Source organism: Halichoeres trimaculatus, unplaced genomic scaffold (assembly GCF_033239565.1).
Source record: "Halichoeres trimaculatus isolate MK-OKI-2021-1 unplaced genomic scaffold, fHalTri1.1 fHalTri1_scaffold_11, whole genome shotgun sequence".
Classification (NCBI taxonomy): Eukaryota; Metazoa; Chordata; class Actinopteri; order Labriformes; family Labridae; genus Halichoeres; species Halichoeres trimaculatus.
Genome location: NW_027437189.1, coordinates 6,730,457 through 6,754,188, shown reverse-complemented (window position 1 = coordinate 6,754,188; position 23,732 = coordinate 6,730,457). Strand labels below are relative to the sequence as shown.

The 23,732-nt window shown below is 40.9% G+C and overlaps 2 protein-coding genes across 4 annotated transcripts in view; both read right to left on the bottom strand.

Annotated features, from left to right (window-relative positions):
• cd34 (CD34 molecule) overlaps positions 1 to 15,635 on the bottom strand; it is a 53,676-nt gene extending 38,041 nt beyond the window's left edge. For 2 of the 3 annotated variants that reach the window (XM_074681904.1, XM_074681907.1), the window contains exon 1: positions 15,377 to 15,635. The gene's annotated coding sequence lies outside the window, so the exon portion shown is untranslated. Of the gene's footprint in view, positions 1 to 106; positions 236 to 15,376 lie in introns of all 3 variants that reach the window. The other variant, XM_074681905.1, reaches the window with a different exon arrangement.
• Positions 15,636 to 16,078: 443 nt separating this feature from the next.
• LOC141799949 (plexin-A2-like) overlaps positions 16,079 to 23,732 on the bottom strand; it is a 308,159-nt gene continuing 300,505 nt past the window's right edge. Inside the window, exon 32 of the mRNA XM_074682379.1 lies at positions 16,079 to 21,375. Coding sequence (XP_074538480.1) covers positions 21,280 to 21,375 — 96 coding nt within the window. The 3' untranslated portion in view covers positions 16,079 to 21,279. The remainder of the gene's footprint in view (positions 21,376 to 23,732) is intronic.

Here is a 23,732-nt window from a genome sequence, read left to right as displayed (position 1 = left end):
AGCAGGCGTTCGTCCCCCGTGCCTTGTGTGTCCTGAAGTGTGCAGACAGACCCAGTGATGACCCCAAACCCTGGAAAGACAAACACGGAAATGAATTTATACTCACCCTCAACCTTGCTGTTCTGGGTATCTTGTGGTCCATCCTTCCAGGTCTGTTATATAAGAGCGTGTGAAACTGGACCGGCCTGGGCCAAGGGTTTCCGCACCGTAGTGACAGGGCAGCACGAGTATCTCACTGAGGGAGCAGGGTGGAAAGAGCAACACGGGAACACAAATTAGAGGCAACAACACAGCTGACCTCTGTGAAATCAAACTGTTCAGCTGTATGAAACAAGTCAACGGAGCCACCATGACTTCACCCACTGGTTTGTAAGTTTCCCCTTCAAGACTCAAGTCTGGCACATTTGCAGCTGCCATTTGTTTTTTTTTTGTTTCTTTATTTAACCAGAAGTGGACAGATTCAGAGGACAAGAAGGAAAAATACTGCTACACCAGTTACTGGTTACAGCTTCTTTTCAATCTCTCATAACCCAAAGTTGGCATAAAAGTTTCTACTGAGGATATAAATCAACTAAGAAGTAGTTAAATTTTCTCGTCTGGTTCCGAGTGATCTGGTTTCTTAGGGAGTCAGTGGGGTCTACCCCTCCTGACTAATGACTCCTTTTCAAAAACTAGCAACGTATCTAGCAACTATTTCTTGTGTCTGGAGACTCTGACGTGAAAGCACGTATCGATCCTAATCTTCTCAGCGAGTAGTGGGTGCTACCATGGGTGCCTCCCCTGTTTGAAACCCATCACAGGCAGACCAACCCTCCTTACTCACACAACAGTCCCTCCCAGCTGCAGCCAGAGCATTACGTGCAAATGAAACGAGCGTTTCTTTTTTTGGTCACTTTTGCCAGTCCGAAGCCTGGATACAGAAACAGGGTTGTTATTTTGACATTAAAAAAACAAGAATCAACAGATTTTTAGATTTTAGTTTAACTTGTATGAAAGTGTTTTTTTTTTACTCACTTTTTGCATCTCCCACAATGTTGGTCCTCTCTCCTCCAGGGTCCATGACAATAACATTTAAATTTCCAACCATGCAAACAAGGCGATGACTTCATTTAGTGACTTCTAAGACAGCTACTTTCATTACTGAGGAGTTGGCAAATTTTGTGAATAAATTTAACATTGCATATTACGGATGAACAAGAACTGGTATCGGTATCGGGTGTCAGCCTAAATTTTCATATTGGTGCATCCCTAGTTATCAAACATCCCTATTGTTTACCCACAGCCTCTGTGATCCCACATTTAACCGTTTTAAATGAAATGTGTCCAACTTATTAAGTTTCCTGAGCTTTCGGACTCAGTGATGACCCGTGCAGGCAAATCCAGCTGGAAACAAATATTTACAGAACTTACCTTCTAAACCTGTTTCCTCAGTGACTTTCACCCAAATCTGCTCCTTTTTTTTCCGGTCTCTGCAGAGTACACACGTCGCATCATATAACTATGGATGACGACACACCGCACAAATCAACTTCTCCACCTTTTGGTGGGATTGGAGCCAGAGCAGGTGGTGGGAGCATCACACATCATCAAATCAATGACGTCGTGGGGGAATGTCATCGCTGATTGGCTGCCGTGGCACAGCCTCACGCAAATATGCGTTCAATATTTTCAACTCGAGCATGGAGGCGTTTGACGCCCCAAATATGCTGGACGCTCCCGGCGCTCAAGACGCACTGGGCCATGCATTCAACGCGCCATCCAGGGAGAATCCTTGTCCAAACGCCTCTATGCATTGACTTTGTATGTAACCTCTATGCATGTCTTTGCCAATTTGCGTCTGGTGTGGCCGTGGCATCACACCAATTGGTTACTTGGGTTATGAGTTTTGAAAAAGGACATTGGCCATTTCGGATCACCCCTGCTTGATTATTACAAAAGGAATGTCACAGAATGTCACAGTAATCTGTAACTTGTTAAGTCTTCATTTTGAGAAGCAAAACATCAGGAAATCAACAAAGATGAGATCATCATGTTGGCTGTGTTCCAAAATGTGGGTATGAAATATTCCTCTTTCATCACACAAACAGCAAGAAGTAGTGTTTTTTTATTGAGTGTTTCGCTGAATATTTTCTGTTAAATGTTTTGTGAGTTCACTTTGAGAACATTTTTAGTGATCCTGTTTCACATGAGGATTATTCTCAGAATAATATCTCTGTCACCATCTGAACATTTCTGAATTTGTTCATTAGACTGTTGAGAGAAGCTGCTGTGCATGCTGAATAATAGTCCTCATTCATGACTCATAATTTTTTTCTTGCAAAGCCAATTTCTACAAATCATGCACAAAACAACAACCCAAAATATTTTAATCTCCAGTTGTCAAATTAAATTCTACTTGTGTGGCCACTAAGGCTCTGGAATTCGGAGAGTGGATGAGTCAAAGCATATTTAAGACCACGCTAAGATCTGTTACAGTGTAAAAATGTGTGAGTGTGAATCTAATGGTGCTGTTAGCATTTCATTTCAGGCAGTTGAGCTCAGAATTTGGTCACACCAGGTTAAACTTCAGCATAAATCAGCTTTTTAAAAAGGAAGGAACTGAACGTAAGGGGAGAGCGACTTTCAGGGTTTCAGGATATGAGGTCAACCTTACATTTTCTCTACAGACCGCTAGAGGAGACAGAAGCAAAGAGTTGAAACAACAGAGGCCTCTGCCTCTTTTGTTATTACATCATGTTCTTGGAAACCCAAAGAATTTTTCTGTGTAAACATAATTTTCCTATAAAATTCTCTTGAATTTCTCCTGCAGGAAAAACAGGTTGAATATCTGACTCAATAATCTTGTGCAGAGTTGGAAAAACACCCCCCCCTCCCCCATTTTTTTCGTTCTGTCTTAATATGCATGACCTGCTCGCTTTATTGATTGAGAGGTCTGGGCTGTTCCAAAACACAAGAATCCTGATGCCAAAAATCCTCCCTATCCCTCTCCTCCCACCTTTAAACGCTCCTTCGTTTTCTGCTGCCTTGATGCTGTACAGATGTTCTTCTTTAGCACTCCCTCCTGGAGGAAGCCTCCTCCTATTGTTCATAAGAATCAGTCCCAAAAGGCCCAAGCTGACCCAACCCAACGCAGTGAACACGCAGATGCTGTGTGCAACACTTTCAAATAATCATGCATGATAAATCGAAGTAACACATCCTAGCTTTGGGAGGGTGAAAAACAGAATCAACTCCTCCTTTCTCACAATGCAGAATCCCTTTAAAGCCTCCTCTTTGTCCTCAGCTTCCTCGTCTCCTTTCCCTTTCTGTGTTTTATTTTAAAAAGGGCAAACTCTACTAGTCTGTAACCAGCTCTAATTGGTTCTGATTGGCTGGCTCGGCAGACATCTTGAAATGATTTACGTTCAAGGTTGAGAGGGTTGTAAAGGTTGGGGAATGCTTTGGGTCTTGGGGATTTTCATTCATAACCCCAAGAGCTTCAATTCCCCACCCAGATTTTCCTTGAGTATATCTATTATGGCTCTATCTGTGCATACTGATGCTGCAGAAGGCACTCAAGTGATTCTATAATCAGGGGAACATTTCAGGTTTACAAAAAAAAACAAAACAAAAAAAATTTTTTTTTTTGTTTTGTTTCATATTCTATTTGATTGAAAAAGTATATACCTGGAATGTGCTAAATTCATTTGTTGGCAAGCTTAAGCACTAATGAATTCTTAAATATTTAAGTAATAAAAAAAAAATTGGATTATAATTGCTCAAGAGTGTTATGGGCAAAAGTTGTGACTATTTTTTCATCCATATTATACTGAATTTAAAGTTATTCAACATTTCTATGCAAGACTACGCTCCCTAGAAATGTCCCTCATAGTTTATTAGGGATGGGTACCGAACCGAATTCTGTCAAAAGTACCAGATACCGATTCATGTAAAATCAAAAGGTACTATGTTTAGTTACCTAAATGCATCCTTGTGACTGTGAGGGAGTGGAAGAGTATGTGATTTTCCATGCTGGACATGAACACAGCATTGAAAGGTTATATACTGAATTATGAATATGTTAAATTGACAAAACTGACATTTTTTACCACAAAAACACAAAGAAGTACAGAAAATTGGTACTGTTGAGTACCAATACCGGTAGCCAGGAACATGGCATCGGTACCGTATCGTTTCAAATGTGAAAGATACCCATCCTAACATTTATATCACAGTTTAGCCAAAATTTGAAACAATTATGCCACAAAAATCACATGTAAAACCCTTTGCACACCAGACGCTTATTTTTCACGCAAAAAGTTTGCACGTTATTTTTTTCGAACCAACTATTTTTCAATGCAAGCTTTCACATCAGCAGCGCTCTTTTGCTGAGCAAAGTTGAGGCTTGTCGCTTGCGACAAGTTCACATCCAACCAATCAAAACGCTGGTTATTGACAAGTCACTTACCAAAACATTCAACATTGATAGTGTTCGTGTTCCTGCACCTGGTTCTTTACGACAAAGGACATGAAAACTACAAAGACAACGTTTATAGGGGATAGCTGCTGAGATTGAATATGACACCTCCAAATTTTTGGCAATTTTGTGCCGTTAATTTGTGTCGCTGTTGGTGTGCAAAGGCCTTTACACGATTGACAACACATGGAAACAAGGTTGAAAGGGTATGTGATGCTAACACAATTGACACTTTCTCCATTTTTTGGCTCTTGTGCTAACTGCAGACCGTTAACATGGCATCACCTGACCTCCATCACCTCATATTTCTGTGCATTTTCTTCACAGTTTGGTCTTTTTAACATTTAGTGAGAACGCCAGAAAATGTTGGTAACACACTTGACGAACAATTAAGGCGCCCCATGTACAGACAATCATTCTGATGAAATATTGATGAGAAGGAGTTAAAATATGCAACACTTTCTTCATGGCTCCCGCCAAAAAGGATATGACTTCAACTCATTGAAGTCATGTGACTTTGGAGCAAACCATTGCTGATTTATAGGGTTTGTTTTTCAATGGGTAACACAGTTGATGCAGATTTCTTGGACACACACACAAAGTGAATTATTCATATAAATCATCAAAATAGTTTTAAGACACCTTTGTCATATTTTAATGATTATTTTAAACAAATGACACTAAAAATCGTAAAAACAAACACGTATTCTTGTGTAAAATTTGAAGATCAAACTTGACATTTGAGGAATCAAATTAATATTTAGTACAATTCATAAGTATGAACATGAAATGTAACCCTAATTATAGAATCACTCACTCGCTGAACACTGAATTAGATTAAAGTGTCAAGCGTTTCAAAAAGCATTTTCCCAACACATATTTCACCGCTTTTGATTTTTACACGTCCACGTTTTTGCAATAAACTCGAGTAGAATCTTGTGACCTCTGGCTTTTAAGACTCACTTTTCGTCATTGTTTCCCAAGCAGCTGCATTTTGGATGTCAAATTAATACCCTGTTTTTTAGAGCCATAAAATTTAATCACTTCTCTTTCATCCATCACAACAAAGCGGGACCACAGACAGTGAAAAGCTGCTGCAGTAAAGTGTTGGCATCCAGTAAGTACATAATAAACTGTGTGTGTGTTCTGGCAGCACATGGCCAGATAAGGTCTGTGGAATTAATTCATTAAAGTGCTGGCTGCCCGCAGATGGCTCTCATTACATGTATCTGTTTGATTCATCTCTGCAGAGCGCTTGCATAAGTCAAACTGTCAGACGAAATGGAGGTCGTTGTGTGTAAAAGTTGGTAATTTGAACTGATTGTAAGACTTTTTGCCAAAGATATTTGGTGGTCTCTTTGGCCCCAATAAACTCTACAAGAGTTAGGCTGAAACAGATGTTTATGGTAGATTCTCCTGCAGCATAAAAGCCATGACTTTAGCCTGACATCACTAGAAAGCTTCTTAATGTAGATTTGTTCTTCTTAAAAGGGAAATTCCTTCTTTTTTAAGGCGTTTTTGCTTCATTTATTAAGGAAATCAAACCACAACCAACCACAAGATGGCACTACAGGATCAGCCCTCTAAACCCAGCCTCCTCTCACAAAGAGGAAACAGATTCCTGAACGACTCAATGCTGCACTCTTGTGGCAGCACAGAGAACTACACCTATTGTGTTCATCTCCCCCTTCAGAAAGCATATGGAATCGACTAAACCTGTGCAGTTAAACCTGTCAGCATGTTATAAATCAAAGGTAGATGTGAGAGCCAGAAGAAAATATGAGAATAGAAGTAATGTGAGCCAAAAGAAGAAAAAGAATGGGAGTATATTAAAATGTTTGGAGAGACCTCGAAGGCTAAATGTATAAAAAAGAAGAGGCCAAATAAAAGAACAGCATCCAGGATCAGATCCCTCAGCCTCCAGACTTTACGATGCACCTTTTCATTCAATACCCCGCCATAAAACGGGGAAAGTGTTTCTTCTCGGGTTTGGTGAAGGCGTGAGGTGTTTTGTGGGTGTGTGCCTGAGTGTGTTTTGAAGCAAGGAGCTACACACCTCAACCCTAGACGTTCTCTGAAGTGTTGCTCTGGGCTCGTCTGGAGACGCTCAGGTCCTCCACATCAAATATTCATCCCGCAGAAACTCCTAAGCCTTAAATAATTCTCAAAGAAGTGTGCCGAAAGCAAGCTTTTGCTAAGCAAGGCACGTTCCTATCTGGACAATGGATTCAGGAGAGCAAGAGGACGGAGATGGAGGAGAGAAAGAAGGGGGGACAGTGGGAGAGAAGGGGGACAAAAAGAAGGGATTGGTGAGGCTGTAACAGATGGCGTCTTGAAGAGGTATCAACTGGATACAGATTGTGCAACAGGCCACAGGGGTGGAAAAGTCTGAACATGTTGCTTACAATGCAGGGAAGAAAGTAAGAGTCAAAGCCGCTGGAAGAGAAACAAAAAAGATGTGATGCCTGAGTCGAGTATCTTATTTAGCATCTAGGTAAATTTTAGAGACTGTCAGGGTGAAGGTTAGGTACCAAGAAGTGGTTCCATCTTGGACCCGGAAACTAATTTCTGAGATTTGTGAAATTAAAAAGTATATTTACAGCCTGGTTCAAAAAACGGCTTGGTTCTGAAACGCCAGTTTCTCTATTGGCACACACTGTACGGTGGGTGATTTTTTTTCTGTGGTTCAGAGGTTATTGGGATTGTTTGATTGTCCAATCAGTGACACAGTTAAGCTCATGTGACTGACAAGCACCCCATAGCTGTTCCAAAGGATGCTCAAAGTTGGCGACATTGCAATGTAGCTACCTCCCTGGATTGGCTTCATTTCACTGTATCGGGAACAGACAGGTGATGTCACGGAGACTGTGTCGAAAGACCAAGGAGTTCCCACACTTCCCAACCTACCGATGATCCTCTCTTCGTTCATTTTGGGCATTAAACCTCCAACCTCTTGACTCCTGGCCTAGCTGCATTCATTATGTTGGTTTCTCAATATAGTTAAATACGGTGTAGTGTTGACACTTCAATTGTGAAAATGACCCAAAGTATGAATGTGGTTTATGTTCACAATTTCCTGTTCTTCTGTGCTCCGTTCATTCATTAAAAAAAGGAGTCTAGTGTTTCTGATCTGGAGGACTTCAACTTGCATAATCTGATCCACAGCCAGAACCAAATTAAACAGTATTATCAACTCCTCAGAAAGGAAAGTAGCTATTGCTGTCACTACAAGAAGTTGCTACAAGAAGTTGCCAAATGATGTTCATCATCTATTTGGAAATTGTCCATTTGCATATAATTGGAATGGACGCTTAAAACAGCGCAACAATCAGTGCTGGTCTCGCTCTAACAGAAGTCCACCTCGTTCGACCTCAGACAGAAAGAGCACAAACATGAGCTGCGTTTCCACCAAGCAGTCCGGTTTAGTTCGTCTTGGTACGGCGCACATTTTGTGGCCTTTCCACTGACTTATCCCAGGACAGATCCCCAAATAACTGAGATGAAACGTCCCAATTTTGGGATCCAGACTGAACTGATCCGCTCTCGGAAGATGGCACTACAACACTTCACTCATCGATTGGTCGAAAGAATCATCACTTACCCCAAGACAGCGGCTGTATTACTCCTAGTGACACACAGTCTTCTCTAAAACTAAGCTTGATTGCACTTTGTATCAAAGAGCTACATGCCAATCACAGAGAGGACGAAATGCTGCATGTCTCCCACTGTTGCTCTTTGTTTACTGTGTCGCGTTTTTTTTTTTCGTTGGGTTTATTAGTGGGGTACACTGTGTCGCGCTGCTGTGGCATAACTTTACATGTGGCTGTCGGCATCCAGCTTATACACCGCCTACCACAAGGGGGCAGGGTTGGCTGTGGAAACGCAAACAAGACCAAGCCTAACTGAGCCAACCTGTTCCAAACCGTACTGGTCTGAACCGGACTGCTTGGTCCAGCTCTACTAATCAGTAGAATGACCTTGCCTCTGCACAGTGGAAACATCTACGCTCAAACTTTAAAAGAAAAAAGAATTTAAACCTTGTGAGGCAAACTGTGCGAACTCAGTGACATTACACAAAAAAACTACAGTACACAAAAATTATAGTATACATCTAAAAATATAACAATTTCACATCAGAGTCTAGGAGTCCAGGGAAAAGTCACTAGATATGGGGCTATATTTTGTTCCAAAAATTTGCTAGACATAGCCACAAAGGCACTGCGTTGGCAACACTGCAACAAGCTGGAGTCAGTGTGGGTGAGCACACTAGCGTGAATTGAAACAGATCCAGTGGCGACACGCACGGGAGAAGGATCTGGTGTAAAATGGCCATTAGATGTGAATTTAATTTCCTCTTTTCATCTCCATCCATCAACCAAAACCTGTCAGTATTAAATTCCAGAGCTGAACATGGTTTCTTAAGTAAGTGATACAAGAGACACACTATAATGTAGTTTGACTATGGGAGACCAAAGAATGCAATCAAAAGTTTAACCTTCACCAATGAAATATTTGTGAATGTTTCAAAGCAAAGTGTAACAAATGTGGCAAGGACATTTCATGCAAGGGAAGAAATTGGTCCCAGAGTCACTTTACGTCAAATATTGCCATTAGAAATGTAAACAATGGTTGTTTGTTGATTTTTTTTAAGTGAATGCCTCAGTGGTGGCTGTCAGAAAATGTCGAAAATCACAGGAAGAGCAGGAAAAAAATCCCTGACAGGAGCTTTAAATGACATATTTCACAATAACATGTGACTCCACTGTGTGGTTAGAGAGCGTCTGTGGGTTTCCAGTGGCTCTCCATCTCCTGATTCATCACCTTTAAGACCGTGAAAAGCTCCGAAGAAACCATTCTGAAAATATCTGACGGATATTATCTGTTAATACAGTGGACCTGTTCTTAATTTCAAGCTTTTTGAAAGCTGCTTTCATTCCTGCAGACCCTGCCTGGCACTCTGCTGTCAGCGTGTGTGATAACAACCATCACCTGATCTCATCTGATCTGACCTCACTCTCATCCAGGCCTCCATTCCAACCACAATTACACCACACCGGATGGATAATCTGGCACTCATTACCCTTCAGTATCTGAGACCCTGACTGAACGAATCCGTCCCCTCTGGTGAGCGTGTGGCAGGTGGTGTGCCGACTTGGCCCCCCGCCCCGGTCCCCCACCCTGGCGTGCTGATAAGAGCGCTGCGTGGAGAATCAGACAGCGGCGCTCTGGCCTTTCAGGAGCGAGAAGGAGAAAATGAGCCATGAAGGAAATCGGAGGTGATTATCTTTATTATCAGCCAGGGGAGTAACGGTGGAAACGGCGACCTGTGGGAGGGGGAGCGCAGGATGCACAAGCTGTTCCAGCAGCCTGCTGATTGGCCCATACAAGCTCCAGTGGTAATTAACATCTGCATATGCAAACGAGTGCTCCAGCTAGGGAAATTTGGCAGGCGTTCCTCACCTGCACCCTGCGCCTGGAAGCAGCAGGGTGGTTGAGTTTGTGTCACAGTGTGTAAAGCGTGAGTGGATACACGTAGTGCATAAACACTAAATCAAATTAAGAGTGTTCTGTGACTTCATATTCCTCTCACAGCCCCGTTCCTGAGGGCTCCTGTGCGTTTTAATGTCCCCGTGCATTTACATTTAAAGTCCTTACGCCTGCACTTTGTGGAGGCACAGTTGGTAAAGGTGGAGCAGGGCACTGGGTCGAATAGACGTCACCCACCCACCTCTTTGTTTTGCTGCGCGGAGCTAAAAGAGACGAGACCACACAACAGGAGGCTGTCAGCAGGCCTGCTGGGAGAGCCTCATTAGCATCTCAGGGAGCAGGGGCGAGCCGGGCCCAAAGAAAGACACTGATCATCATCAGGCTGGGCCTGCTGATAAGAAAAGTCACGCTGCTCAGAAATGTTGGAGAAGTTTCTGTCAGCAAATGTCATTAGGAACTTTCTTTCCCCCTGAGTGCTGCTGAAGATGTTAATTCACTTATTCAAAAAATGTTCTTTTGACAAAAACTGAGGTGACATCCTGCTGATGCTGCACATGTATTTCTCACAGACCTTTTCTAAAAAGAGGACACAGCAACCTGGTTTCATAGGTGAGGCCAAATAAGAGAAGCGAAACTGTGTTTTTTTTTCTTTTTGCCAGTAGGGGGCAACAGAAGTTTAAAAAAAACGTACTCCTGTCACCTAATTTGAGCTTTTCAGGAGTTTATATCGACAACAATGCACAAGCCCCTTGGTTAAGTTTTGCTGGGTTTCAGCTCTGACAAGTCGGAGCCCTCTAGATCAGATACACAAGGCCTTTATTTTCCCATTAACTATTTGCCCATTTTGCAAATAGTTCCCACCCCTCCCTGTATTCATAAGGAAAGAGATACCCATTTTATTTTTATATCATTTGCCCACATTATTGTAGATATGCTAGTTAGTAGGGGTGTGACGGTATACAAAAATTACGGTTCCGTACGTACCTTGGATTTAGGGTCACGATTCGGTACATTTTCGGTACAGTATGGAACAACGCAAAACCATTTGCTCGTTTAGCATGTTTATCAAACCAAAAACTTGCCATTATACAGCGAGGGGGGAGGCTCTTCAAGCTCCGGTTGGTCGTTAGCAGCAGCCATGATGCACAATTCAGACACAAGCTCCTGTGGCTACCGAAGCTATTTGATATTCATCTTCTGATTGGCTCACCGTGAGACGTCACGTCCACATGATCGCAAAGCACGAATCACAGACCACTTTCCCCATGAATATTAAAACGCCTTCCCCGCTCAGCCAATCATAGACGAGTACTCACGTGACTATTAATGAGCCATGTGCAGCGGCTAACGTAAACTTCCTGTACTCGTTTGAATACAGCAGTATACCGAACCGAACGGCCTTATGGAGCAGTTCGGCACGGATACACGTACCGTTACACCCTTACTAGTTAGGTGAGCTAGTTAGATATAATCCACCTCTGATCCGGGCCAGCTCCTTTGAGGGGATACCAAGGTGTTCCCTGGATAGTCGAGAGATATAATCTCTCCCCCGTGTTTGGGGTCTCCTCAGGTCTATGTGTCAACTTCCACTAGATCCACTCAGTTGTGGTCCAGCTGCGTCCCTGCTCCGGCAGGTTGCAGCAGATACACAACTTCCCATTTTTCTGAATGCCAGAGCTGTGACAGGTCCAAAACCCCAAAATAGCTCCTGGACAAGACAATTATAGCGCCAACTACAGGCCTGGCATGCTTACAGCCTTTTTGGTCCTTCAGTGTTTGGGTTAGAATGCAGATTTTATTTTACTGTGTTTTCACTGAGTTTTAGTGTTTTTGGGTGAAACGTCATGTAAAGCGTCCAATCACATACTCTTTAATCCACCAAATCACACCAACAACACCGGTCATTCGTTCAGTCCGGCAGGACTGCCAGCTAGAGTCGTGAGTCTGAGGGGTTCCCTTGATGATCCTCTCCTTGTTCATGTTGTAAAACCTAAAACCTGATGACTCCTGGCCTGACTCCGATCATTGTGCTGGTTTGTTGTTATAGTCAAGTTAAATACTATCTGGTTTAGAAACTGTTTGTTTTACTTTCAAGTCACCGGGCATTTTTGGGTGGTTTCCGTTGCCGTGAATGAACATGTAACAGTTCGGACATATGGTTAATTTAGGAGTGTTGAATATCTGCTGAGACCTGCCTGAGCAGGGAAGCAACCGAGTGGATCCAGGGCGAGTTGCCATGATGGAGCTGAGCCAGAGTGGGGACACATTACGTTTATTTTGGCAGTTGTTGTACAGCATCAGAAACTCAGAACTTGAGAAAAAAATCAAATAAAATAATGCAGTTTTTTGCAATTATTTTGCATGCAAAAATGGGTCTCTCTTTCCTCATGCCTTCTGAGAGGGACAGGAACTATCTGCATAATTGGTGAATAGTTAGCAGGGGCTATTCAATTGTTTTTCACTTGGAATGCTTCAATAATTGCTATTCCAGATCCTTGAATACAGAAGGGCAAGAATCTGAGTTCTCACACCAACAGATGACATCACATTAGCCATCGATAGCATCTATGCTCTATGTGTGTGTGCTGTTTTCAAACTTTACTGTATGTGTGACTTGTGGCTGAGGCTGAGGCTGTATATACAGACAAACACATGGTGCTGACAGAGTCTCTGACCTGTGAATTATGCAGAGCGCACGCTGACGTGGCCTGTGTGCGTGTGCGTGTTGTGCTGTGGAGTTTTAATGAGGGAGGCGCTGGCGGGCGGCAGGCGAGACGGGCTGCAGAGCTCACCAAGAACGACACTTCCAACAGCGGGAAGCCAGACTATAAATAGAGGCTGGGCTGCGAGCTCAGACACCTGGATTCGCATTCGTTCCTGATGCCTCCTCTTCGGAGCAGCTACCAGCACGTCAGCATCGCTTCTTTCTCGTGTTTAGCCTCTGAGCCGTCTCCTCTGTCAAATGTGCTGTGTTTTTATTTCCTTCTTTACTTTTGCTTTCTTTAGCCGCCCGTCTCGGGTCACATCCCCCTTCTCCCTCTGATGTCATGTCAAAGTGAAAGTCAATTATTAGTATACACAAATATATCGACTGCTGCTAGACTTTCAAGATACAGCATATGACATGCATGCATAAATCTCTATGATGAATTAACTGCAGTGCACAGCGTGCTATGAGGCGCCTTACATTGTTCCATGCAATCACAAGAAGCACCTTGGGGTGTTCGCTCAAGGACATTCGAGGCTGCCACCCATAAATCCAACCTACTGCATGATTGCTTTTTGGCCACAGAAGTTCATCTCTGTGAACAACACAATAAAACGTGATCCACAACTTTTTCTTCATGGATGGAAAGTGACAGGTGTGAGCCACAAATCCCCCCTGATGCAAAAATTCACATCAACATTTGCGAAGGGAAGATTTGAAAGTCATTCAACAACCATCAGGATCACATTGAGAAGCAGTGAAGTCCAACGAGGTGTCACGGATTGTTTCATTGTGAAATTAATAGCCAACCATTCTTGGAAAATGGAGCTGAAATCACCCCTGGTATCCTCTTTTGCCAACTCACATTAATTATTTCAGAATTTGCCTTGTAATCCAGGCTGAGAATCCTACCCAGAACGAATGGGATGTCAGCTTTATGCAACTACTTGTAAAGGCATTACAGGGCGTTAAGTCCCGCGTGGATTTGAATTGGTCTCAGCAGTACAGGATTAGAAGCAGCGGGGATTAAACCTTCCCTAGAGGAAATACAGGAACAGGAGCAGGGGTGGCCAGGGGACTGAAGATATAGAATACATATTGCTGGATACACAGACTGCACCACAAAGTTGACACAGGAGTCAACTCCACTTCAGTCAGTTAGACTCTTTTATTACCGCTGAGCAGAAACACTGTTTCCCATGAGTCAAACCTGCTTTTACCACAGTTCTGATAATGTCAGGTTTTATTCATGCGGTGCTAAGTGGACGATTGTTTGCCAGAATTTATTCTGCAATGGTGTGGATAATAAAAAACCAGCAATCACAACGATCGTGTAAAAGCTATTAATGAATAATCTCATGATGACCAAGCCACAACCTCAGAGGAGGACAAATAAAGCAAACACTGAAGTGCCAAAAGCTGCAATTTCATGAGTGGCCACTTGAGGCACACTCTAAAAGTCAGTAAAGCCCACTAAGTTCAATACCAAAACAACCAACTTTACAAACTCTTTCAAGGCACTGCTTGTTGGAGTTTTGCACCATTGTTTACTGCTCCTGCCAGTGTCGTAACGGTGGCCTTGAAGGACAAAAAGGGCCTAATACATGATAAGATAAGGTTTTTATGTCTGTCATTTTATCAACTTTTTTGCTCATCAACCGATCTTGTCTCCAACAACATAATAAGCAGACATTCACCAAATGACAAAACATATATGTTACAAGTTTGTCTATTCTGTGCCACTGTAGAAGCATGAAAGAGCACAATGGCAGCTTCTATGGAAGAGGGGCTGCTCTTTTAAAGGTTCAGTCTGAGTTAATAACAAATTTAATTCCATCTTAACCGCAACACCACATAAAGTTGCTTTGCTAAACTTCAAAACTTAAAGTAAGAATAAATACCACTGTTAACAAACTATTCAACACCTGCATGTATTTGTTATGAATGGGCTGAAATTTGTGACACTAACTGAATTTAAGTGATTTTATTGGATTTGAAAAGCATATTCTATATTTGATGTTTTGAAAACGAACTTATTTGCTTTAAAACTGCATTTAAGTTACTCAAAAATTCAACTTTCTGTATTTCTTAAATTCAATATCAGTTCAGTGTAACAATTTGATTTCAGTTCAACGTTGGACAACAATGACATCATTTTCATCAGTGAGGACGAGTAATCGAGCACAGATTCACAGAAATCATGCATTTCTACAATTTTAAGGCATAGAGACTCAATTTCAAAACATTAAATTCGATTTCCGTTCATGCTTTGCATAAATATGAATGCCTTTGCTTCAACTGTTACCAACTTTTTCAATGTGTTCCTGCTTAGTTTTTATTTGATTAAGTTTTATATGTTAGAAAAGTATATCCTTTGTGATATATAACTAAAAATAATCCAGTGTTATATAAAAGTAGGTTCACTCTGCAAAAAAAAAATAAAAAAAATTAAAAAAAATAAAATAAAATAATAATAAAAAAATCCTTAGGAAAACAGAGAAGATTAAGCTAATGCAGGATAAAAATAAATAAATAAATAAATAATAAAAACTCTTAAAGATCTCTACCTGTAGCTGGGTATCAGACTCCATGTTAACACTGTTACAAACCAGTGCTAATGCCTACAGCAGCACAAACAACCGGAAAAGAAATGATTCAAAAGCTGTCGATCGTTTGAGTCTCAAAAAACAGAAATAAAACACAAGTGTGAATTTAGTGTCACTTACACTTTTGAGGATATCTCCTTCTTTCGTGTCCGTTGCGTATTAACGGTCGTAACTCCCACTAACCACAGGTAAATCCACTTAACCGTCCTTTAAAGGGGCTTCTTCCAACTCCAGATCTTGCTTGGGAAACGCCACTTATTACGGTTTTCTTCGTTTTCTAAGCATTAAAGTTATATAAAACTAAACAATATTGTATATTCCCCAACAAGAACTGAAGATAGCTAATTCGGCATACTTTTAATGGTGCTAAAATCCAAACATTTTCATCAACTTCGTGTTTTAATATAAGCTTCTGCATGACTCAAAGGCGCGTTTTTCGCCACCTGTTGGATGGGAGTGCACAGTACTAGATCAACACACGCCGTCTCTTACTGTATAACCTGTTTACTGGATTTGAAGTTGCAAATGTTACACGTTGGTTTGTCATTTATTAATTTAATTATTAATTTATTTATTTCTAATAACTTTTCACCTCCCAACAACTGTTGCTTGTTTGACAGTTATTCAAGCTGAGCTTATTTCAGGTAAGGTTTTTTCCCTCTATATACAGCACAAACAACTGCATTTTATAAACACATCACCTCACACTTTATCCCTTAAAAGTATTTTTAACCTCAAAATTTGCCAATGTTCAGGGTAGCTAAATAAAAGACATGAATCCAGATTTCAGTTCTATGCAATTTTTAACCAGCAAAGTTTATTTATATATAACAACAGTACAAAGTGAATCCTTGGCTTGCAAAATAGGTGTGCTTCATATTTACAATAGGTACACAATAATATATTATCATAACAAAACCAAAGCAAATAAAAAAAAACAAGAACAACCTTTTTAAATACTTTAAGTTTCTTACAATTTTCACAACACTTTTATAAAACAAGAAGAACAGACAGCCATTATTATTATCATCATCATCGTCATCATCATCATTGCCAGTAAGTACTATTTTACAGAACTCCAGTGTCTACAAAGGGTTTGTTTACAATGTGGTTAAAATGGAAGGATACTCGTTTTATACTTGGTGATATTTTGACTTGAGAGTAATATATTGGTTCAGTTCCCCTGTTTGATGCCATAAAGCAAACAAAAATCTGATTAAATGCTTTGTATATAAAAGGAATGACAAGTGGCAGTCAGAACCACGTTACACTGAGAGCAAAAAAAGTGCACAAAGCATCTTCAATTAGCAGTCAGCTCCAGCTGAAATGAGGTTGTTATTATGAGCATCAATCCATATTTCACAGACCTGGCAGTCAAATGGGATTCTGCACCGCAGAAAGAGTAAACAAACTTTTCTCTTCTCAGTTCAGACAGAATTTAAATGTTCCCAGAAGTGAGTGTACAGCATGGAAACAACCTCTATCTAGGAACAAAAAAAAAATCTCTTTCAGGAAAAAAAAGGTGCATTCAGCTGTGATTTAAGACGTGTACAAATGAGCTTTTGGAAAGAAACGCAGCCAGACTAATGATGGAGTGGATCAATACGGAATACCAGGCAGAACCAAAGCGTGAATTAAAATGCATGCAAAAATCTCACACAAGACAAAAGGAAACATCCTGTTAGAAATGATCTCTGAGAGAAAAAAAATCAAAGCTATTCTCTCACCAATTTGTGTGCCTTTGATTATGTTGTCACATTTCTGAATACAGGGGAGCTCATCTAGGAGTTGGAAAGACTAATAAACACACATTTCATCCCTTGCAAAGAGGAAAAAGGCATTTAGGTCCTGTTAAAATGATAAAAAGCATTACTCCGTACAAGCAATGTGAGGTATGAGGAGGATACATTTCTATTCGCTGAAATTGGGAAGACACCTTAGTCACAAGGAGGAAGCTTTACGTTCTGTGTGTGTGTGTACCTAAATATGTTGGAGAGACAGACGCGTTTCTTCAGATCAGGGATAATAATCAACTTGACTTTCCCACTTCTGCCACCACTGGTTGGACACAGCAACTGTGCGTCTATCATCACCTCATCCTATACTTCTCCTTGCCTGTTAGTTTGATGTTTTTTTCTTTCCATCTCCTGATCACACTGTGAACACAACTGACTCAGATCAAAGAGCAGCTTCAAAGCCCGAGCAGGAAACTAGAGCTAAAGGGGTTCTCTCCCTCTCTCCTCATTTCTCAACACTTCTCTTCAAACAGCTCAGGCGAGTCGAGCGCTATAAGAGGAGATGTCTGCCTGAGCCCGGCCATACCCTCCTCACCTTTCCTTTTGCTTTATCTCGCTAAGACAGTTTTTCGGCAGAGCGCTGGAGCCAGGTATCAGTGAAAAACCGCTGGGGTCCGGAGCATGGGAAGGACTGTGCCCGAGTCGAGGACTAATAAGATCAGGAACACTAAGCAGGCGGGTATCTAAGGCCACAGAGAAAAGAAGCACCTTTCACTTCCTACTGGTGTTTGTCATGCTCTCACAGAAACACAATAGCAGTATACTGTGCAAACCTTTAATACTACTTATTTTCAAGTACTTGATGTAAACAACAAGCGGACGTGTATCTCGGAAGAAAATGAAACCACCTATCCAGAGGACAGAATCTACAGTATGTTGTCATCTAGCTAGAAGGTTTTCAGGTTACGTCGGCCTTTTAGCTTGTGACGTTTTGGTTTGATTCAGGAGACGAACACAACAACAACACACAACTTATGTATTTATGATCTCCACTCTCCTGCTAATGCTCGTACCTTTCTAGAGTTTAAAAACCCACCACTTCAGCCATGTAAGCTTCAACATGAACCATCTCTGCGCCCAAAAATGAGAGCGTGCTCCTTCTGTAAAGCATAAACCGTTTTTTGACACATTGAGTGAACAATTTGAAATGACAGTATCTTTTGGCACTTGGTCAAACTAGACCCACGCAGCTAGACTTCTTGTTGACTGTGTGAGAACATGGGTGGTCAAATGGCCAACTAGAACTGGCATGACTCATTGGCACTTGATAAAAACCAAAGATGGACTCTTAGAACACTGTTAACATGTGATAGCATGCATGTAAGGTACAAAAAGTTGTTCCCAAAGAGAAAAGCAGTACTTAAAGTGTGAAAAGTCTTTGACGTGTTCACTTGGCAGCAATTTTTCTCTGATGCTACACTCAGAGTGGGAAGCAATCCTATTACTGTTAGCATTTAGCCAATGTTAGCTCAAATGTCATGACCTTGAATTTTAAGTCTTTTTACATACTTCAGTTATAAAACACATTAAGCCACCTCCTAGCAACATTTTTATGAGCTTGTAAGTAGCTAAACGTTTGCACAGAACCATGTAGCAGCCCACAGTTATGTTAGCTAGACCATGACTTCACTGAATAGTAAGTAACATGTAAGCATTGAGACAGTTGGTAGCAAGAGTGGACTGACTGTAACAGGTATGATGCTTAGGTGATTTTAACCACAACAGTAACTCAGATAAGTATGGAACTGATACCAGTAGCTAATGGGCAAATTAGCTAGAAGCTAGCTAAGTGATTTTGCTTGCTGTTGTCAGGCAGTCACAAAAAAAGTTTAAAAACTCTTAATCCATCAACTTTGTCTCAGGTAATAGTAACTGATGATGTAAGCTAATGAGCATATTAGCTAAAAAAAAAGCTAGCTAAGTGATTTTGCTTGCTGTTGTCAGGCAGTCACAAAAAAGTTTAAAAATACTTCATCCATCAACTTTGTCTCAGATAATAGAAATTGATAATGTAAGCTAATGAGCATATTAGCTAAAAGCTAGCCAAGTATTAATGCTAACTGTTGCCTGGCAGTCACAGTGTCCAAATTCTTCTTTTCAAGGAACTTGGTAGCCAATGATTATTTAGATGAAGTACCTGAGCACTTGCTCCAAGTACCTTTTGCGGGTAGAATGTTAGCATTTAGCTGCTTTCAGCTAATGTCTTGAGCCCGCATGAGGTAGAATTTTAAGACTTCACTTTCTGATTATCACTCCAATTATTTATAAAAAGTATTCAGCCAATTCGTAGCTGCACTTAAAATTGCAGGAGTGGAAAATGGAAGGAGTGAATGTTAGCATTTAGCTACTTAGCATTCAACAGTTGTGTTAGCAAGAGCACAACTGCCTTGGCTAGCAACATGTTTGCATTTAGACGCCTGGTAGCTGTTGAAGACTGGGTCTAGTGGTTATGATGCTGAAACTTCTTTAACAACCACAGTAATAACGGATAATATGGATTTCTAACATTGGCTAAAGGACATATTAGCTAGAAACTAGCTTAATGACAATAACAGCTGTTGTCTGGCAGTCACACACAAGTTCTGAAAAAATTTTGTCCAGCTGGTTGAGATGTTGAGCTGGAGAATAAATTGTTAGCATTTAGCCACTGTGTAGCTAATGGCAATATACGCTAGAAAGTGATTTTAACTGCTGTCTAGTAGTAGCAAACAGGTTACAGAATAACTTAATTGAATATTTGATGAGAACCACATTCAGTCAGATTTTTAGTTGCTAACATAGACTGTATAAAACATGAATGTAGTCTCCGTGATGTCAGCCATCTGATCCTGATACCGTGAAATGAAGCCAATCTGTGGAATTCACCCACCGGACAGTATGTGATAGTGAAATCAATGTTTCAGACCCAAACTGTTTTTGATAATTCCTACTTTTACTTAACCTGCTTAAAGGAACAGGGCACCACAACATCATATACGTTCTTTTAGCTTCCCACCCTGAGTGCAAAGTCAGAGGAAAATTCTGCTTTATGAATGTGCTCAGTCATTTTTATCTGGTCTCTGCTAACTGTTAGCTTCACATACTGTGCTGAGCAGCAGTGTTAGCTACACTGAGGGTAAATAACATTGGGAAGCAGTTGGATGGTTTGGGGCCAGGACGGACAAATGGAGTTGTTCACTTGACAAGCTACTGCAAATATCTCTGGAGCTCAGTTCAACTGAGCTCCTTTCTGTTTGCAAAACTCAAATAGACAAACAAATAAAAAAACATTTGTACATTCACATACACTGATTGGCAACGGTACATACAAAGATGACCTAACTGCTAGAAAAAGCCTTCCACACCAGTGATGATGATGATTTTATGGTCACCTCTTCATCTCCGTCATCCTCTGTTTGGGTGCAAGCATGCTGGCTGATCTGTGACCACCATGACTGGAGGTCTGTTCGCTCTCAGATGATGAGCACATAGTTTCGTGTTCCTGTACACTTCTGATTGAATAAAAGAGGTTTCATCCGTGTCGTGTGAAGCATCAGTCCGAGGAGGGATGGAGTGAGAGAAGACGTGGACCACCACATCACTCCTGATGGATTTTTACACTCTGAATGTCTCTATACAACAAGAAGTATGGGATCCTGTGTGGTATATTTCAACTGCAACTGATAATATTCAAATGTACAAGTACAAAAATAAAAATCTGAATGCCAACTCAGCTGTCCAGCTCGGAATCTTTTCTTCTGCTTCTTGACTTGTGTCCGTTTCACACTGAGAAGTGAGTAGAGAATAAAATCTGTTTCTCAATTTGCTCAGGAGTCCTCTGCTGCACAACACAAGCACACACTCATGCACACACACACACACCCACACACAACATACAATTTCCTGTCAAACTGAGAGAAAATATCCTTTGAGGAAAAGAAACAAAAAATAAATAAATACAAGCCATGATGATGCCTTCTCTGCTGATGTCCCTCCCTCATGCCATTATCAGCTCCTGCTGCTGGGCCCGGTGTATTATTAGTCCGTGGGCTCTGAGCTGGTGCCATCATGAGGAGGTGGGAGAAATAGAAACTATAGCAATTGAAGTCTGTCTGGCTGTGGATACAGAGAGGTCCCGAATCTGGCTCATGGTTCAAGCTAGCTCCCACGATGAGAGGTAATTATAATGCCGGACCTTTTTCCGGGAGGTCCCGCAGAGATTGTGGTCCCTTTTGTTTTCTCTCACTCTCAGCTCTCGAAGGACATGGCAGAGATGAGCTGATCCACCTTGTAGGCTAACCTCTGCTTCCTCGCCTGTTCGTCCTGCTCCAGTGCCGCTGTGATCTGGAGAAGGGAAAAAAAATGTGGTCATATATCAAGAATGAAAACAAAAATGGTTTTGTTATGTAGTTATGTTTGCTAAATTTGACAGACTAAATTATCACAGTAAGTAGTGTAAGATTGTTCCCAAACCTGCGCCACAATCTCTTATTCTACCTTGAAAAGACAGAGTCAACAACGTACACTATAATTTATAAGCAGCCTTATTAACTGGTTTTGTCTTTTTAAAAGCAGAAGCCACAATCTCTAGCTCGTAATGAGGGCAAAATGTCTGCTTATGCTGTTTATACTTCACACCTTCAAGCTTATTTTTTAAAATCCAAAGGTAAGATGATTACACCTCATAATAAAACAGTTTAATGATAAAGGTCTGCTTTTCTTTTTTTGATGCTCTTTGGCCCAGGATGTCAGGAGAGGCTGCTAGCTAGGATGCTGCTAGGGTACTTGAACTGTTGTCAGCGTTAGCTTTGCTATTTATCAAGTATTCTGCTTCTTCTTCCCTGTGGGGTTTGTTTTGATTAGGGATGTAACAATTCATCATCATCATCGCAGTTAAAAATTGATACAAATGTGTGACTTTTCAAATCGGCTGAGATAAAAAAAATAAACTGCAATATCCTATTTAAACGGCAGAGGGCTGTTTTTCTTTAAAAAACATGTAAATCCTGAACTAGGAACACATGCAAACTTGAGATTGTTTATTTGAAGAGATTGTATTAATTTGTATTATAAATTCAGTTATTTTGATGTGAGATTTGATTAAAAAAGTTTTTTTTTAATTGATTTTTTATTATTCGGTGCAGAGCTCGGCCATGAAATTGAAATACCAGGTTAGTAGCTGGGCTCAGTGGCAGAGTGGGTCTCCCAATCGACCAACTCCTAAGTCCCGCCTTTGAAACACGATGAGCCAATCACAGTGCGTCAAGCCATTACCATACAATCAGACATTCTCTGCTCAGATGTCCATTGACTGTGTCACTGAAACCCAAATTGCTTCCAGTGACAGACCACAGTGTGTGAATGTGTATAAGTGGGATTATTTGACAATGATGGTCTCCAATAATGGCATCATTTTCCAAAAACAAGTGTGTGAACATGGTGTGAATGTAATAAGTGGTGTTAAAATACTAGATAAAGCTCCATAATTTACCATCAAAGGTTATTAGAATTTTAAAAAGATGTTGTTTTGTCTTCTCATTTCCTTATTACTAGAGAATGGTGAATTCTAGGGCAAACTGGCTAGGGAATTGGAAAAAAAGGTGGTATCTCTGGGGAGAAGCCTGCACCACTCTGCTCCTATGTGGACGTCACATGAAAGGATACGAGGAGTTACATCACCGCCTTTGTCTGTGACAACACCCAAGAATATTTGTGTATTAGCCCTTCCCTTTTTATCTTCTGAGCCCATTTCTTGTAAATTTGGCATTTGTCAAGACGGGTTCAAAGGGATTCAGACAGGCTCCCCTCTCCGCTCTCTCATCTAGTGTCTGCCTTGTCAGGATGAATTTCTGTCAGAGTGACACCAACACACATGGCAAAGCCCTTTAATATGGATATAAAGCGGGAAAATATATTACAATACGAGCCACGTCTCTATCACCTCTGATACGGATCTCTGTATCTGAACACTGCAGCCTATATTCAAACAAAGTGCCAACGGTTTGGTTGTGTATCTGCTCGCCACTGCAGATCCGTTTGACTCTGTATTACGCAGGCCTGGAATGCGGTGTATGGCTGAATAATTAATATTTCAAACAGAATGATTAATTGACCGCTCTTATGCAATGTGTAATTTAAAACATTCTGTGGTAAGAGATAAATAATGAATGATAGTGAGGGGGAAAGTCTCACCCAAAACTATGTTAAGAGACATCCTAGATTATGTAAGTTTGCTCCTCTTGGATGCTGTGTGTAGCCAGTTTTTCCCACGAAGACACGATTAGAGGAGATGTCCTACTTTTACACTTCAGCTTTTTTTTTTATTCATCATTATCTAATTTTTTTTCTTTTCAACTGCATCTTGCTTGTTTTTATTTTCCCTATTTTGCCAGGCATATCACTTTTAATATGCTATCTCAGCAAGGTTTCCTTAAGAAGAAAAATAATCTTCCAGGACATTCTGGTTCAAGATATTTGTGCGGTGTTGTAGTTCTAACTCAGCAAGTATGAAGGTTTGCTTCAAGTCCTCTGAGGAGACTAGTAGCTCTTCAACCTCTCATATAGTCAAGGGTGAAAACATGCCAATGTGACAAACAGACATTGTGTGGCATTTGTGTATGTTTTATGTTGATCAAATGGTATGTTTTTAATTAAAACAGTTAAATGGCAAGTGTATGCCCTTGGTAAGGACTTCAGAGTTC